The sequence below is a fragment of the Chenopodium quinoa genome, unplaced genomic scaffold (genome assembly GCF_001683475.1).
Source record: "Chenopodium quinoa cultivar QQ74 unplaced genomic scaffold, ASM168347v1, whole genome shotgun sequence".
Lineage (NCBI taxonomy): Eukaryota > Viridiplantae > Streptophyta > Magnoliopsida > Caryophyllales > Amaranthaceae > Chenopodium > Chenopodium quinoa.
Window position 1 is genome coordinate 2,865,289 of NW_018742484.1, and position 18,499 is coordinate 2,883,787.

The 18,499-nt window shown below is 37.3% G+C and overlaps 2 protein-coding genes across 2 annotated transcripts; one reads left to right on the top strand and one right to left on the bottom strand.

The window, feature by feature from the left end:
* Positions 1–7,555: 7,555 nt before the first annotated feature.
* Positions 7,556–16,475, top strand: LOC110719387 (ATP-dependent Clp protease ATP-binding subunit CLPT2, chloroplastic-like). Its single transcript, XM_021898315.1, has 5 exons — positions 7,556–7,924; positions 8,023–8,058; positions 8,153–8,262; positions 14,897–15,076; positions 16,073–16,475. Exons 1-5 carry the CDS (start codon positions 7,692–7,694, stop codon positions 16,231–16,233), a joined length of 720 nt encoding a protein of 239 aa, XP_021754007.1. The 5' UTR covers positions 7,556–7,691; the 3' UTR covers positions 16,234–16,475.
* A 119-nt stretch (positions 16,476–16,594) lies between these two features.
* Positions 16,595–18,237, bottom strand: LOC110719386 (protein DETOXIFICATION 56). Its single transcript, XM_021898313.1, has one exon. The coding sequence runs from the start codon at positions 18,188–18,190 to the stop codon at positions 16,709–16,711; it is 1,482 nt and encodes a 493-aa protein (XP_021754005.1). The 5' UTR covers positions 18,191–18,237; the 3' UTR covers positions 16,595–16,708.
* Between the last annotated feature and the right edge of the window lie 262 nt (positions 18,238–18,499).

Consider the following 18,499-nt stretch of genomic DNA (forward strand, 5'->3'; position numbering starts at 1 on the left):
AATTGAATGGGGGTGCATGTAGTCACTGTAATTGACTTCATTGCAATTTTTTAGTTGGAAAGATACAGGTAGTTGGGCAGAAATTCCACCTTTCACCACCTAGAATGCTCAATAGCAAATTGAGTTCGGTTTTTCTACTCTTATTTAAGCAATAATTAGTGCTTTAATTTTGTGATTTGGACATATTTACTTCCCATCGACAGTTGGCTATAACTTACATTTACTGGTTTTACTCATACAGAGTAACACACAACAATATAATTGATATTATCGGACCATAAAAAACAAACTCGAATCTATAACATTGTCTTCCTCATGGCAGTCAGCAAGATTCTTTTCATAGCTTTCCTGTAATATTTACAGTATGATCAAACATGTATAACAAATCTACGTAAAATTCAGCATTCTTTTTTCTATTATGAAATCCAACCTCCAATCCTCCATACGTCTACGATACACAAGAACTAACAACTGTTTTCTGAGAAGAATTTGATTGAACCGGCGATGACTCCGTAAAGAATTCCCCGTGGCTATACCAAACAAAGTAATTAGGAATAAATCCCTTCTTGTACAAATGAATTTTAACTGTATCAGCATCGTAGAGATGCCTGTTCTTACATAAAACGCATGGGCATCTTACTTGATCTAAGCCTTTGTACTCGGGATGTTGTTTGCAAAATTCAATGAACTCATCAACCCCGTTTAAGAAGTTGGGGTTAAGATTACGTGGTTTACGCCCATCATATCTGTCATACATCCAACCGCGCTCTTTTCTTTTCATGATAACAAATTCTACTTGAGTCACGAAAATCATGTTAAAAAACATTAAGACCACTTACCAAATAGATGCTTCATTCCCATTTAAATAACCCAAATCATTACTAACTAGTCTATAAGTGTTGTTTCACCTCTTTACCCTTATTTGAAACCATAAATTTAACTTATTAAATGAACACACATATACAATAATACAAACACATCCATTTCTTAAATAATTACTCGATCCGTATTATAGCATTCACTAACCACGGTTATTATTTACATAAAACAATCTCTAATACCATAAACTTACTTAAATAATTATTTCAAGTAAATGAGTAATATCTGTAATAAAAAAACACCAAAACACAATTAGTATTACAACTCAATTTCAATGCAAACTAAAATTAAACACCAACACACAACTCAATTAGTATAACAGCTCAATATATCAATAATTCAACAAAATTTCTTTCAATTCTGCTCAAATGTTTCTCTAGATTACTTAATTATTTCTCACAATTCAACAAAATTACCTAAAAAATTAACAAATCAACCCTTAACTAATTAGTACTAAAATCATAACACAAATTAGTACTTTGAATAACATTTCAATTTTCACAAATACATTGACATACAATCACGGTATCGAATTAATTTTAAGAATAATAACACATTAGATTAGATCTAACAGTATTCAACAAAAAATTTAAAATTACTTAATCACCCCTAAAAAGAGCGAAAAGTTGACGGATCTAGAAAATTACAATTAAAAAACTATATTTGATGTAAACAAAATAAGAACAGTGTTTTAAGTTTGGAAATTAAAAGTAAATAGAATCAAAATATGTAAGATTAAAGGAGAGATAAGTTACCTCTGTTGCTGCTCTCTCTCTATTTTACCCTTGTGTTGGTTGGTGGGGACTGAAAGAGCGGAAGCAGAAATAGGGTTTTTTATTATATCAAGAATTAGCGACGGAAAAGCTGTCGTAAAAATATGTCGGCATTTTACGACAACAAAAAACTGTCAGGTATATAAGGGTGCTAGCAGGTCAATCACGAGCTGAAGGGTACCCGACTCGACTCGAAAACTTTTTACACGTGCTCGCTAAAATTTCGCGTCAATAAAACCTGTTCGACTTGTGCTCGTTAAAGTTTCGAGTCGAATTGAGTAGCTCACGATCCGCTCGTTAAGGTTTTGGTCCTTCTAAAATTATGGACCTTTATTTATTTTATTTTTTTTCACTTTAAATACTAGTAGTTTTCTTTTTTATTTGTTTATTATTAAAGGTTTATTTTTTTTTGATATATAATATAAATTAACTCTTATTAAGTGTCAATTTTTTTAAACATGGTAACTTTATTTGTAAATTAAATATTAATAAAATTTATTATCGAGTCGAGTTAGGTAGGTTGCTCAAACTTGTGCTCGTTAACATCTCGAGTCAAGCCAAATCGAGTCAAGTTTTGACCGAGTCGAATTCGAGTTGCTCGCGAGCTGAGCTGCTCAACTCGATTAGCACCCTACTTTCAACTTATAACAAGGAGGTAGTCGATGAGGTTATTTCATAATCGTGTTCATCAAACATCATTCAACAAAAACAAATAAAATCATTTTAATTTCACTAAATTATTACTTTGATTTATGTGAAATTAGTCAACTATACGTTATAATAGAGAGAATGCAGTGATGGAGATAATGTTGATGGTTCGAAGAGTTGATGGTTAATGTAGCTAGAATTGGAAACACACAAATTTGTGATGCGCTTGATGTTTATTGATTTCCCTCCTCCAAAATGAAATAGAGATGCTCGATTTACAGAGGTGGCTAGGGATGCATTTAGGGTTTTGGTATTCATTGAGTTTATTAAAGGTGTTTGGTTCGCAAACTGATATGGGGTTGGAATTAGAAATGAAACCATAAGTAGTATGAGTTTGGAACTTAATTATTTTTTTTTTCTTTTTCTTTTTTCTTTTTTTATTTAAAAGAGAGTTTGGAATTTGATTCTTAATACCATTACAAATTCTTATATGTGGCTGGCCACACGGTGTGACCAATCATCATGGGGTTACTTTGTTAGTGTTATAGGAATTACTTGATCCGTGTTACAGGGGTTACTTAGTCAGTGCTGTAGGGGTTACTCGGTCAGTATTACATGTGTTACTCGATCAGTGTTGTAGGGGTTACTCGGTCAGTATTACATGTGTTACTCGATCAGTGTTGCAGGGGCTACTTTGTTCTTCTATAAGCGACAACATGGTGTGGCCAGTCGCACACAAGACGCACTACAAGAAAAAGGCCAGATTCCGACGGATACAAAATTCCGTCGGAAATGCTATAAATTCCGGCGGATTTATATTCCGTCGGAAAATGTATATTCTGACGGAAACAAAATCCGTCGGAAGTTTCCGACTATTCCGTCGAAACATTAATTTTCCGACAGAATTAAAATCCGTCGGAAATTTAAGTTTCCGACGGAATATTCCGTCGGAAATAATTAAATAATAAAAAAAAAAACTCTCTTTAAAACCTAAGGAAACCCTAACCCATACACTCTTTCCCTCTCCCCGCCTCCCTTCTCTTTCTCTCTCCTCTCTTCTTTCCTCTTCCCCTCTTTCTCCTCCCTTTCCTCCTTCCTTTCCTCACTTCTCCTTTGAATTTCCAGCACATCCTCTTCCCTTCTTTCTCCTTCCTCTCCTCTTCCCTGTTTCTCTTTCCTCTTCCCCTCTTTTTTTTTTTTCGTTTTCTTTGGCAATCGAAGATAATTTCAAGAAATTCAATGGCAACTCATGAAAATCAAGATTTTCATGTCAAATTCGACCATGAAAACTCTAGATCTAGAGTTTTCATGTCAAATTCGACCATGAAAACTCTAGATCTAGAGTTTTCATGGTCGAATTAGACCTTATAAACCCAATTTCGACCTTTTTTTTGTTCAAATTAAGGTATGTTTCTCGTTTTTTTCTTCTAAATTTTGATTTTAATTAATTTGTTGAATTTTCTGGTTTTTTTGCAATATATGGTGTTGGTGAAGCATGGATGTTTTTTATGTTTTTTTTTTTGTGTTTTTGGTGGTTGTTTCGGTGGTGGTGAGGTGGGTTTCGGTGTGGGGAGGTGGGTTAAGATGTTCCTCAACAAGGTAAAACATCTGCCATGGAAATGTGCTTGATTGAATGTGGCAATGACATAAAAGGGTGGTCGTGGTTGGGCGGTGTTTGGGCTTGGGTCTGACACGTGGGTTGGACGGCGAGGGTTTCAACGACTGTGGGCGGGGGTTTCGTTGCTGGTGGGGGGTGAGGGTGGGGGATGGTGGTGGCTGGACAATGGGCGATGGCTGGTGACGAGGATGGCAGGAGGCAGGGCAGGGGGTAGGTGGTAGGTGGCAGGTGAAAATTAGATAATACACCCGGGTGCACCATGCTCATGGTGCACCCGGGTAAACAAAAAAAGGCGGAAAGAACATATAGTGTTTGATAAAGAACATACCTATGTTTGACAAAGAACATACCTTTAATATGTTATTTGAGTGTGATCAGTGTGTTCTTTGAGTAAAATTATATGTTCTTTACATTATAACTTATGTTATTTAACATATGTTGATAAACATATTTTTTTTTGGGTTTAATAATACAAAGTATGTTCTTTGAATTTGGCGTGTATGTTCTTTAAGGTCGTAGTGACGCCCAAATTCTATTTTTTATTATCATGTCATATTTAAATTACTTTTATTATCGCACATTCTTTGAGTTTGATTAGTGTGTTATTTAGGTATTAACTATATGTACTTTACAATATAAATTATGTTCTTTTTAACATTTGGTATTTTGAAATTTGATATTGAAATCTTAAATTATTTTTAATTGAAAATAATGTTAGAGTAAAAAAACTAAATTATTATGGGAAGTTGAATTTTTTTTGGAGAGATAGAAAACTATTTTTTGGGGAAATGATATCTTTGGTAAGGATTTTTTAAGAGGTGATCAACATTGGCATGACTCACATCCCGACCCGATCCGGCCCGAAATAGGGTGGGTTTGGGCAAACCTAAAAATGCATTTTTAGTTAAAACTCGATCGGGGTTCGAAAAAAGCCCGAAAACCCGCTACTTTTCTACGGGTTTGAGCACGAGAAATTATGATATGGCCCAGCCCTACTCGATTATTTATCACTTCTAAATTTTTCCCGTTAATAATGTGTAATTTTTCAGAAAATTTTATCAAGCTTTTATCTCGTTCTTTTTATTATATCTTTATGTTCTTTGGTAATGCATGTTTTTGTCAAATACAACCATGTTCTTTGTCAAATACATGTATGTTCTTTATGAAACACAAGATGTTCTTTCCGCCTTTTTTTTATTTATCCGGGTGTATGATGAGCACTGTACACCCGTGTGTATAAGCCACAGATTAGGTGGCAGGGGGCAGGGGGTGGTGGGCTGGGGGCATGGCAGGGGGTAGGTGGGCTGGGGTGGTAGGGGGTAGGGGCAGGGGGCAGGGCAGGGGGTTGGTGGCAGGGGGCAGGGCAGGGGGTGGTGGGTTGGCTGGTGGTGGTAGGGGGTGGCTTTTTTATTTTTATTTTTTTTATTCAATTTTCCGACGGAAATTTCCGTCGGAATATGCCCTTCCGACGGAATATTCCGTCGGAATCCACTTCAGCAACGACGGAAAATTTCGTCGGAACTTTGCGACGGAATTTTGGTTAAAGTCAAAACCAGCTTCGACAGAACGAATTCCGTCGAAAATTCCATTGGAGAAGCGGCTTCCGACGGAATTTCCCTCGGAAAACGTCGAATTTCCGACAAGGGCTGTTGCGAGAGACCGTTTCCGACGGAATTCCGTCGGTATGCCATTTTCCGACGGTAAAAGTCTGTCGGAATTCAGCTGTTTTCTTGTAGTGACGTACTGTAATACCATATTTTTTTGTATAATTATGGAATGAAGTTTTTTTTTTCTTCTATTAAATACCTAAAAGTGTGAGTATGAGTCAAACCCCATACCTTGGAGGTTTGAGATATGAGTTTGAAAATCTTAATATAATAAAACAAACATAAGGTATGGGTTTAAACCATTCTAAACGCATATCTCATATATAAATTTAATACTATTTATATATTTTTTTAGGTATGCACCATTTAAAATAATCTAGTTTAATTATTAGGAAAAATTGTCAAAAATATTACAACCTTTGGCCCATTATTTTTAAATAATATAACTTTTGGATTATACATGAATATTACAACCTATGAGGGGTCTCAATTTTAAATAAGACAAAATCGAATATAACCTGATAAACAGGTTACCCTTAACACGTGACGCTCTATGATTGGTTTAAATGTTTTTTTTCCTTTCTTTCTCCTCCCATCTAACACCACCATTGCTCCACCTCCACTCCACCATAGCCACCTCCGACAGCCACCTTACCCCAACCCCACCACCTAAAACCCAGCCCCACCACGCAAACCCACCCCATACCTCCCCCACCTTGCAAATCGTCCCCTCCCCTTCATCTCCGCCCCATTCCCGGCCCCTTCCACAACAACCACGATAGCCACCACTCCTCTTCCCCCAACCCCTCGAAAAACCACCTCTTCAATTCCCTAGCCCCCGATTATTGTCCCCCTCCCCTTTTCCAGCCTTAAAAATCGCTGCCGTACCCATCCCAAACCCCAGACCCGAACCTTTCCTTGCGTTCGTGACTTCATGACGCCGTTGTGGCGTTCGCCGGGGGAAGGGGTTGGGTGTGTGGTGTTCGACAGGGAAGGGGTTAGGTGTGGTGTTCGGGGTTCGCTGAGAGAGGGGTTAGGTGTGGGGTGTTGATCGGGGGTTGGGGTTTGGGGGTTTTTTCTTCTTCTTCTTCTTCTTCTTCTTCTTCTTCTTTTTTTTATTTTTTTTTTATTTTTTTTTAATAAAAAATATTAATTTTTTTTTTAAAAATAAATTATTAGTTTAGACCAATTATATAACGACATGTGTCATGGACAACTTGTTTAGCCGGTTACAAGTTTTTGTCTTGTTTAAAATTGAGACCTCCCAAATTTTGTAATATTCATGTATAATCCAAAGATTGAATTATTAAAAAATAGCGGCCCAAAGGTTGTATTATTTTTGGCAATTTTTCCTAATTATTATAAGAATTAAAATAGGCTAATTTAAACCGTTTACCTAAATTAATTAAAATTAGTTGATATTGTAGTTAAATAATTATTGAGTCAATAATTCGACTTTCGACCCATACAACATCTAATATGATGAGATTGAAGAGTGAGGAGATAGAGGGATGGTTAGTCCCTCCATCACCCCCAAGTGGTGGGGGTTTGATTCCTCATCCAACCCCCCATTCCTGTGATAGGGTGGGGGCCCATCCCGTATCTTACCGTATAATATAAAATCTAATATGACTAGACCTGCCAATTTGGGATAATGGGTCAGGTTTAGGTCAAATTTAGCGTCGTTTGGTTCGATTGGTTTGTATCATTTGGGTTATTACAAAAGATGATAAATGGGTCAAATTGGATCGATTTCAGGTTGTTTGGGTCAGGTCGGGTTTGAGTTCTCTCTCAGTAACTTGAGTTTGAACTTAAATCAGGCTACCGAATTGGGTCAAGAATTAACAGGTCTAAATATGACACATTTACAAATTTTCTGTGCCTACACACACCTCTAGAAGTGAACATATGATGGATTGGGTTTTAAACAGGTCATCCCATGATCCATCATTTATTAGCTAAACTTTACAATCTCTAATGGCTTATTAAGTTATATTGTCAATCTAACACATTTTCAACCACCCAAAAGCCCAGATCTACTCACCCAAAACTAAAACTAAAACGAAAACGGTGCCGTTTACACCTTCAATGAGCAAGACTGTCTGAGACCAATCCACAAATACTCCCACACTCTTCAAACTCTAACGTCTTCTCCAACCTTCAACAATGGCTGCCACTTTCCACACTCTCTCTAGAACAATACAATTACAGCAATTCCCAGAGTTCAGAAAACCAATAAACTCATCTAATTGCATTTCTCTCTCTTCACATAATCCATTTCTGGGTAATCTTACTTTCTCTCTCATCAATCCTTCTTCAACAAGAACATCTCATTCACTCTCAATTTCAACCAAACGACGCCCTGTTTCTGCTGCTGTCACCGTCAGCCTCCCAACTGTGTAAGATTTTGCATTCTCATTTCTTTAATTTTTGAAAATACCCTTTTAATTTTGGTTTGAGGGTTTAAAGTTTCAATTTTTTTTTTTTGTTTGGGCAGGAGTCCAAATGGGGTTGTTGGTGATAAAAGTCCCAAGTGAGTTCAAATTTGTATATTTTTTTGGTTAATTTTATAGTTAATTTTCATGGGTTTTTGTGTTGATTGGGTTTTTGATGATGAGTTGAAATAGGTGGTCAGGGAGGGCTATAAAGTCATTTGCAATGGGTGAATTGGAAGCTAGGAAGCTCAAATACCCTACAACTGGGACTGAAGCCCTTCTTATGGGTGTACTTATAGAAGGTTAGTCCTTTGATGATTTGATGAATTGGGGATGATAAAACATATACTTGTATATGGTTATGAAATGTAAGTTCTTGTTTCGATTTTCGAGTTCTGTTACTTATTGTGTATGTCAGTATGTTGCTTAAATTGAACAAATTATGCTACTGCTGTAAGATATGACAATTATTGTATATGCATTAAGTTCATGCTTCCTTATCCTAATTTAAAGGGAACCAATGTAATGAGGACTATTGATTTCCTTAGTGTTATATGTATGGAGAAAAATATACTGACTATCTGGATTGAATATTGTTGTTGGATTGATCTTTCGAAAAGATCCTAGCTACTTGTTATCTAAGGGGTGAAAATTTGTTCATCTAGACCAAACTTGCCAAATGCTAGTGAGAGAATCTGTATTGGTTGGTCTTTACTGTTAGATATAAGTTATGTGAGCAACCAAGGTTAGTTATTCTGTGTGGTTAAGGCTTTTTGATTGTTTATGAGTGTTAGTAGTTTTAGGTAGCAGCTAAGAACAAAGACCTTTCTTGGGTACCGTATGGAACGTTAAGCTGTCATACCTTTTGCCTCATCAGCCTTTTGAAGCTAGGATAACTAATAACATATGTTAGTGATATGCTACACTAAAGTTTGTTGTTCAAATTTGTTTGTTTATCCGATTGCATAAATAATGCTTGTGAGTGTGCATTGGCTTGCTCCATGTCCTCATCTTTGCTTATTACTGTATCTTTTTTTTAGTAATTTTTGAATAGTGTCACTAATCGCTATTATCTTTGCTTACTGGTTTAATTAGATTATTAGAATATCACTCCTTTGTTAAGCTTGCTTTTATTAGGGCTTGGTGGCTTGCTTACTAGCTTGTAGTTTATGGAGAAGTTGATGGATGTGTAGGGTCATACTCATACTAATGGAAATGGTTCCTTTGTGGTGATTGTCTTTTTGTTCATCAATTTCAACTTATCAAGTGCCTTAGATTTCTAATTCCTAGAGAAAGGGATCATGGCAATAATAAGAGGAAAAAATATAATTTGAAATTGTCTAAAGCTGTCATAGGCAGTTTTAGGAAAATGAAATACAAGGGAAAAAGAGGTTAGAACATTAGAGTCAAAATTAATCGTCGTCCTGCATTAAGGTCTCAAGGACGCTAAAGAACCAAATGTGATTTCTTGCGGTTGAAGTTGACGATATGTAGATGTGGGCCATGCGGTGGAATTTTTATATATGTGCTTTTAGGGGGTGTTTGGTTCAAAAGTAAGTAATTTAGGTCCGAGGTGTGAGGTTTAAGTACCCAAGGGGGGAGGTGGGTGATTTGGGTGTGACTTATACCATACCTTTGGGTGTCAAATAAAAGAAAAATGTTCATTCCCTGACAAAATCAAACCCACGGTATTAAGTATAAGTTTCAACCCCATGCAAGCATAATTTCATTCTTGATTCCAAACCCATACCACTTAGTGAACCAAACACCCTCTCAACAATATTTAAACGATAATGATACTTGTATATGTGGTCTAATTGCATCAAATTCAAGCAGGAATAGGAGAAAGCTAAAGAAGCTATGTGAAAGATGAAGATTGAGAAGGCCAGTTAGCCATCAACTCTTATAGTAGCTTGGAAATCCCTTTAAGATGAGGCATTAGTGTATTAAGATTATTAATGTTATTTGTAAGGTTAAACAATTAGCGGTTTGCCATTTTACAATTCAATAAAATAATACAAAACTCATTTTTTTCTTGCTTTTGTAGCCCCACTTTAACTCATATTTTGTAATTCTCCGTTCGATATTACATTGTAGTTGCAACACTTTGATTCTTGAAAATTTAGACCCAAAACATAGTCATTGCTCACTGGTATGTTAGAAATAATTTTAGTCAAGTGGAATCTTGTTAGATTTGTTTTAATGTGTATTGTTAACATGTTAGCTTTTCTTAATTGTACTTATAATGTAGTTTGAGATAATAATAGACTAATAGCCAAAGTAGTACGCTAGAGGCAAAAAAAGTGTTGTAACTAATATATAATGAAGAAATGTGTTTTATAGAAATTAGAGTCAATTTGGTTGTTGCTAGGCTTAAGGGTGTAAATGAGATAATCTTAGCTGTGACTCAACTTGTTTTGGCCCGACATTGGAACACCTTTTCTTCGTTGTTCAAAATTTTAGTAATTTTTTAAATTTCAAATATTATGGGAACTAGAATAAGCATTAAACTTTTAGAGCCTAAATGCATGGGTGTTTATTCAGGGTTATTTATATTAATGTGTCAGAAAATGAAGATATTTCTACCAAATTAACATAGGCTCTTTAACTTGACCAAGTTGAAATTTAGGGCTAACTAGCTTGAGCTGATTTTGTTAGGCTTAGTTAGGTATCTAACTTGTTATCCATATAGTTTTTCTAATGTTATTCTTAGGTTACTGTCATTGAATTGATCCGATCATCTAAGAATAGTAGAAAAATGAAAAATATAGGAGAAATCTAGGTATTGAGTTGATGTGTAACCTTAAGAAGATAAGTAAAGAGACTGAGTAGAGACAATTCCATCTTAAGTAGCCAATTATGCTTCATGGAAAAAGTATTATTCACCTTTTTTATTGAAGGAGAAATCTCAAAGTGATGGATTTACACATATGTGGTTTTTGTCAATCAAGGAATGTTTAGGAATGCCACAGTCTTTGATCTCATGGGACTCACCAGCTTTTTTTAGGGGAGGGGGGATGGAGAAAGGATCTTGTGAATGGATCTCAAAGTTAAGTCTCCACTCTCAAATAACACTCCGAAAAACCTCGCCACTCAACGTAGCTCAAAAAGTGAGGGGATTTTTATGATTCAAGTGGGAGAAAGGGAGATTTGTGTCTTGTGTCTGTGTGTGTGTGGAGTATTGGGAAAATAATTTCTAGTATGCCACTGCTTTTGCCTCTCTAGTTTTCCTTTACATATCCACCATAAACATAACTGTCAAAACTTCCATCATGGCGAAGTGCACGGCCCCATCCATGGTGGTTGTATGACATTACTCTTATAATCTCTGGGGTGATGCCATTGTTTGCCTCTTGCTGTTCGAGATTTCCTCAGTTGAAATTGATAGTTTTAAATGAATGGAGGGGGTTGAAAGGATCTTGTGCATGGATCTCTAACTTAAGTCTCCATTCTCAAATAACACTCCCAAATACCTTATCACTCAATGTAGCTCAAAATTAAGGGATTTTTTTATTCAGGTGGGAGAAAGGGAAATGATTGAGAATGGGAAATGTGTGTGTTGGGGTGTGTGTTTATGTGGAGGATTGGGAAAATAATCTCTAGATTCCCTAATAGTTTAGTTAGGATCTGGGTAGGGGAAGAATTATATTCCATAGTTAGTGTTTGGTTTGAGAAGGGAATTGAAACCCTCATATTAACCAAACTATGCTGCTCTTTTCACCTCTCTAGTTTTCCTTTGCACATCCACCGTAACCATAACTGTCAAAACTTCTATTATGGCGAAGTGCATGGCCCCATCCATGGTGGTTATATGACATAACTCTTATAATCTCTGGGATGATGGTGCCATTGTTTGCACCTCTTGCTGTACAACACTACCTCAGTTGAAATTGATTGTTTGATCTCTATCGACAGATTCATTCAACCGAATGGAGGTTGAATTTGTATGGTGGGTAATGGATGCGGGCATGTGGCTGTGATGATGAAATCGGCTTGCAAAGCTGCGATGCCAGTGGGTCATGGGTGTACAATGATGATGCCTTTAGTGAAGAAAGGGTAGGAGGTGTTTGGGTGAATCTAACATTTAGGGGCTGGGTTATGGGAATCAGGCTGGAGGACATTGGAGACAACTGAAAATGTATAGAGGGAAAAGGATATTGGAAAACAATGAACTGAACACCAGCCTAGGAAAAAGATGTTATCGAATGTCTTTTCTTTTATGGACACTTGTGTGCCAACTGGCCCTTTTATGCATTAAAGTTAGAGCTACCGGAGATATACATGGTGAAGGTAGTTTGAACTTTGAACTTTGGAGGTTAGATTATATTGGCGGTGGGGACGTTGAAAGTTTCCTATTGATATTATGTATATCAATATAAGCAAAGTAAATTCCAACTTTGGGTCCGTTTCCTAATACAATAGTCTAATTAGAGAGGAAAGGGCTTCAGATGAAGTAACAAAGATGATGTATGAGAATATAAGCTTAAACATGCTATGAATGTCACTATTCAAATTTTGGATCGTTGTACTGTATATTTATTCAAGGATTGCTTCAAGCGTCTTTTGTTAAATTGGAGATTATTGTACTCAATACTAATGCTTGATGAGAAGTTGAGGTTCTTGGGGTATTGAGCATTAGATCTAAAGGGGGGGAGGGGAGGGGGGGGGGGAAGGTCATTTTCTAGAGATTTTATGTTGTAGTTATTATACTCTGCAGGATATCATTTTCCGTGTTTCCTTATTGCGCCTTTTTCTCTCTGGTTGATTTGGTTATCCTATATGGCTTCGTTTACCTTTAACAAAAGCAAAGTAATGGTAATAAAGTAGAAACTATAATTATAAGGAAAAGTAGACAAGTATCAACCCAAAAGGTCGTAATGCAGTGGCTGTCTTCGAAGCTGTTAGCTGAGTTAGGTGTTTATAATCATGAAGTTGAATATCCGTATGGATGTGATGACAATTCTTTCGGTCTTCCTAATTCCTAATATCAACTGTGAAGTTGTAGGAAAGAGTGATTGAACATTGGTTGAGAGCATGCACAAATATTTCGGATAACCAATTTGGTTTTATGCTTGAAAGATCTACTATGGAAGCAATCCATTTGATAAGACAAATGATGGAGTTTTATCGGGTTAAGAAGAAGGATCTTCATATAGTCTTTATTGATTTGGAGAAGGCATATGACAAGGTGCCAAGAGAGGTACTTTGGTGGGCAATGTTGAAGAAAGGTATCCCACGAAGGTGCGTGGACCTGGTTAAGGATATATATCGAGATGTGTCAACAAATGTGGGACATGTAGAGGGTTGACAAAAGATTTCCCCATTACAATTGGATTGCATCAAGGGTCTGTATTAAGCCCTTTTCTTTTTGCAACGGTTTTAGATGAAGTAACTAGACCAATTCAAGATGAGGTTCCATGGTGTATGTTGTTTGCGGATGATATCGTTTTGGTGGATGAAACTAAAGATGGGGTTAATGCCAAGTTAGAGCAATGGAGGCAAAGGTTGGAATCTAGAGGGTTTAAGCTAAGTCGGGGTAAGACTGAATATTTGGTATCTCGCTTTGGTACTGAGAGGGGGAGAAGTGATGAAGTGGTGAGTTTGGATGGAAAGGAATTGACCATGAGTGAATGTTTTAAGTATTTTGGGTTGATCATCCAGAAAAATGGTGACATTGATCAAGACGTGGCCCACAAGATCAAGTTGGGGTGGCTTAAATAGAGAGCAGCTACGGGAGTGTTATGTGACCGAAACATTCCCTTACAGTTGAATGGAAAATTTTACAGGACTGCCATAAAACCAGTGTTGCTTTATGGTACAGAATGTTGGGCTTCTAAGAAGAAGCACATTAAAAAGATGGAGATTATAGAAATGCGCATGTTAAGGTGGATGTGTGGGAACACTCTAAGAGATACAATCAGAAATGAGGTTATTCGCAAAAAAGTAGGTGTGGCAGGCATTGCAGACAAACTAAGGGAAAATCGCCTGCGTTGGTTTGGGTATGTAAGACGGAGACCCGAGGGTGCACCGGTCCGAAGAGTGGGACCATGGAGGGGTTAAACGAGGGAGAGGTAGACTGAAAATGACTTGGTTGGAAGGAGTTAGGAAGGATATGAAGTATATGGATTTGCATGAGGATGAAGCATTGGATCGTAAGGGATGGATGAGGAAGATCTTTGTGGATGACTACTTGAAATGATCAATTTTGGTTCATGTAGCCGACTCCACTTATGGGATTAAGGCTTTGATTGATTGATTCCTAATATCAACTGTGTATGTTGAATTCGACACATAAGCTATTTAATAGGATTAGCTTTTGTAAACCAGAGTGCAGCCACAGATGATGGCAACAATGTTGAGCTGGTTGCAGATAATTGGTTTCTTCCGCCTTGATCTAAGAGTTCGTTTTCTGTAATTGCTGAAGGACCAAACTATCACAAATTTCATGCCGCAATGGTGAGATCCTGGGTTGATTACTGCTGTCTATCGCATTTGAACTGGAAATTGTTCATATCAGTAAACAGTGTTTGTTCTTGAGTTCGAAGATGTTCTATGAGGATTATTCAGGAGTTTTTCCTAAGGATTAAGTTGTTGCAGAATGCTACTCAGAAAATCAGTTGATTTATTTTTCCTTCAAAATGTTCTTGCCCTTTACATTGCGATTTCTTAGTAAGTGTATCTTTGTTGTCATTATTACTCTTGTGAGGAGCTTTTTTCTGGTATATTATCTCCCTCTTTTTTAATTTTTTCCATAGAATATTGGATAAACAAATTTAAAATAAGATAGAAAAAATGCAAAACAATCTTTTTAGCTTGAGATATAGCCATAAGCTGTAATCATCAATTTGTCTAAAATTTTTTAGGTTCATTAAATATTTAAAGTACTCATCTTTCGTTGGCTCTTACAACTGGAGCTTCACCTTTGTTTCTCTGCAGGAACTAGTCCTGCTTCAAGGTTTTTAAGGGAAAATGGAATCACACTCACTAAGGTCAAAGAGGAAAGTATAAAATTACTTGGAAAAGGTGATTTGTACTTCTTCAGCCCGGAGCATCCCCCTTTGACTGAATCCGCTCAAAGAGCACTTGATTGGGCATTGAACCAGAAGGTGAAATCGGGTATGCATTTTGTCCAATTATCTTGCAGCTCTTCAGCATGCTTGATTGTACTGGTGTTACAATTATCTTAAATGTTACTGATTTGCTGAAATGATGGCATACTGGGTCTTAGTGTTGTCAATAATAAATAATCTCTTTAAGCTTAAAGTTTGCTACTTGATGACCAATAAAGTTATATAAAAAGATAGCTTCTTTCGTTGCTTGGTTTGATTGAAGCTTAATGGAGAGGGGGAAAAATGGGGTCATGGGGAAAGGCTAGTGATGTAGCTGTCAATTACTGGTGACGGCGACTGGCTGGTGGGGGATCTGTGTTTTGTAATGAACTGTCACTTACTTCCTCAGTTCTTTTTTTCTTGACCTAGTTTGACTTATACACTATTCACACACTCATCTATGAGTGTTTTTTGTGATCTATGCATAAGTTAAAACATAATCATATTGATCTTGTTTGAGTTATCTCAATACATCCTATCATAATATGTATTTGTTATAATTTTTACTTAACAAGAATTTAAGATATTGATGGGGTAGATTTGTGTATTGACAAGCGTGATAAATGAAATAGGTCAAGTAATAAAGAACAAAGGAAGTATCTATTAGAAACAGCTGTATTAGTGAGACTAATCTCAAGGGAACTTGCCCAAAAATTGTTCTTCCGTAAAATATTTGCCAATAGATATGATAATTACTGCAATGTTGTAAATTTTGTTTGGTATTACTTCTGAAGTTCAACTATGTCGTTATCTGATTTTCCAACCAAATCTTTAAAGGGGTCGATTATAATATCCTTTTGTTGTGGATTGCACCTGTAAAAAGTAGTGAGTACTGACGACACACTACCACTATCTATTGGATGTTGATTTCACCTTTGTTTATGGATAACCTTATGTTTCTGTTATGAACTTTTTCTATCAAAAAAATTTAGACTGCTGATTCTAAACAAAGAAAAAAGAAATGGAACTTCAGCTGACTCGTTAGGCATTGTCCTCTACGCAGATGAAAATGGGGTAATTACGACAATTGATTTACTTCTTGGCATATGGTCTGAGGAGGAATCTCCTGGCCATAAGATATTGGCTGCCCTAGGCTTCGATGACGAGAAGGCCAACAAGCTTAAATCAATAGGCTCTAAACCTGGTTTTGATGAAGATAAGTAATTCATATTTAACTTTCGATGTTGCTAACATTGTAATTCTTTGATCTTAGAGAGCATGTGAATGGTGACTGAGTTCATGTAACGTGCTCAATTCATAGCTTTTCGTTCATTCTTCAGTTGCGGAAAGTCCCTTCACTCCACATGCTTTTTGTGTACTACCATCCCCTCAATGGAAAAATTTTCAGATGGGAAAATCATGATTGTCAATTATTCCAAAATTTATGAATTATAAAATCCGAATTACAATTGTTTGTACCTTTTTGGGTTTAGTATATAGAAATTTCATACAATTGTCTCTTACATTTACATTTGTATCCTACATATGGCAGTGATTCATGGACATAGAAGATTAAATCATTGCTAAATCCATTGATTTCCTTCAGTCAGATAAATTACATTTTTTGTGTTGTCTGAATTCTGTTTTAGAATGCTGATCAATTGTATCACGCTGTAACTTCAAAATTCTCTCTTTTTTCCTAGACAGAGCCCTCATCTGACAAAAACTCTTCGCCGGCTGCGGCACGTATTTGAGCCTTGCCTGCCTCTTTGGCCCAATCAATTCTTGATATAAACACCAGTAGCAAAATCAAGCAGGTTGATGCACCTACCAAGAACCCCAAGAAAAGACCCCCAAGCCCGAGCTTTGCTTTGAAACCCAAGACACTCCCCAAAGGTAAAGCCAGCAAGTAGAACCCACCAAGGCTTGCAAATGTACCAAGCCATGGCCTTGCTGTTCCTCGGACAATCCCTCCGGAAACTGTCAATGGAAAGTTTGCCACTTCAATCATAGCCATCAAGACCATCATTTTTTTTACCCCTTTGATTACCCCCTTGCTATGGCTGAATAGTGAGCCCCACCAACCCCGGGCTGCCACCATGACCATGGCCCCCACACATCCAGAAAAAGCTGCTGTTATGAGGGACACATAGGCTGATTTGTAAGCATTTTTTGGTTGGTTTGCCCCGAGCTCATTGGACACCCGGGTTGATGCACTTACAGAAAGGGAGAGCATCACCGAAAAGAGCAAGTAATCGAAGTTGATCACAATTACAAGCACCCCAATGGCTTCCTTAGCATTAGGAAGTCTCCCTGTGAGGAGGACTAGGATCTCGTAGCACCACCACTCTAAGCAGGTTGTCAGGCAGCACGGCCCGCATAAGCTGAGCAAGGCACGCCATTCTTTGATACCCTGATCCCACCATCCCCCTTCCTGCCACTTTTCTCTCCCCCTCAGTTCCATGTGTAACACGTAGAATGCGAGCAGTAAAGTTACCAGAAGATCACTTATCCAGACTGTTATGGCTACCCCTTCAACACCCTTTGCTTTTATCAAAAGTATGTTGATGGGAACATGGAAAATTACAGCAAGAGTAGAACTTAACATAATAGGAACATTGATACCCTGAGCACTCAAGTATGCTTTCAGAGGGCAAAGAAAGGCGTTCACCATCAAATCAGGGAGCAGATAAAGAAGATAGCGTTGAGCCATAGCTACCATATCCTCTTGTTGCCCAAAAAGAGGAAGAATTTTGCTAATATTCAGCCAAAGGATAGAGATTGGAAGGGTGGCAACGAGCAGCAAAAGAGTTGCCATGAAGAGGGTCCTATGAAGTAGTCTGTAGTTCTGTGCACCATATGCTTGACCACATATCGGTTCCATGGCTCCACACAAGCCCGTCAGTATAGAGTATCCGGTGACATTTGCAAACGTGAATCCTAGTGCACCTCCAGCCAATTGTAGTTCACCAAGTCGCCCCAAGAAGGCTACCGTGATTGCCTGCTTGATGAACCACGTTAAGTTCATCATCACCAGTGGGACCGCCATCCCCCTTTGCTTCCTTAGCTCAGCAGGAACATCTTGGACCAAGTATGTTGTCCATGACGCCGCTGCAGGAGGTAAAGATGGATGATTATCTTCCGATTCTAGTTTCGGTATTGGCGGTGGTGTTGTAGACATGGTTATTATAGATTGAAGGTGCGGATGGTATGGTATGGCAAAGTTAGTGGAATAGACTTTGATAAATAAGCAAGGGGAGATAGTGAGGGGGTGGGGATGTGGTCAGATAAAGGATGATTAAGCGTGAGTGCATGAGTTTTGTGATGGTTTTCTAGTTGGTAAAGAAATTGTGTAAAAAATAAAGAAAAGATAGCTTAGATTGTGTCATTGTGGAATTAAAATAGGGAATACAATAATGCATGAAGATTATATCATCAAGTGTGTAATGACAGAAGATGAATCATAAGTAGGCCATTGCCAAAAATACCT

What these genes read in the sequence shown, in the direction of transcription:
- LOC110719386 (XM_021898313.1), bottom strand. Translation starts at nt 18,190, where the DNA reads ATGTCTACAACACCACCGCCAATACCGAAACTAGAATCGGAAGATAAT.
- LOC110719387 (XM_021898315.1), top strand. Translation starts at nt 7,692, where the DNA reads ATGGCTGCCACTTTCCACACTCTCTCTAGAACAATACAATTACAGCAA. An exon ending in ACCGTCAGCCTCCCAACTGT is followed by an intron (nt 7,925 to 8,022) that starts GTAAGATTTTGC and finishes TTGTTTGGGCAG; the next exon opens with GAGTCCAAATGGGGTTGTTG. An exon ending in TATGGGTGTACTTATAGAAG is followed by an intron (nt 8,263 to 14,896) that starts GTTAGTCCTTTG and finishes GTTTCTCTGCAG; the next exon opens with GAACTAGTCCTGCTTCAAGG.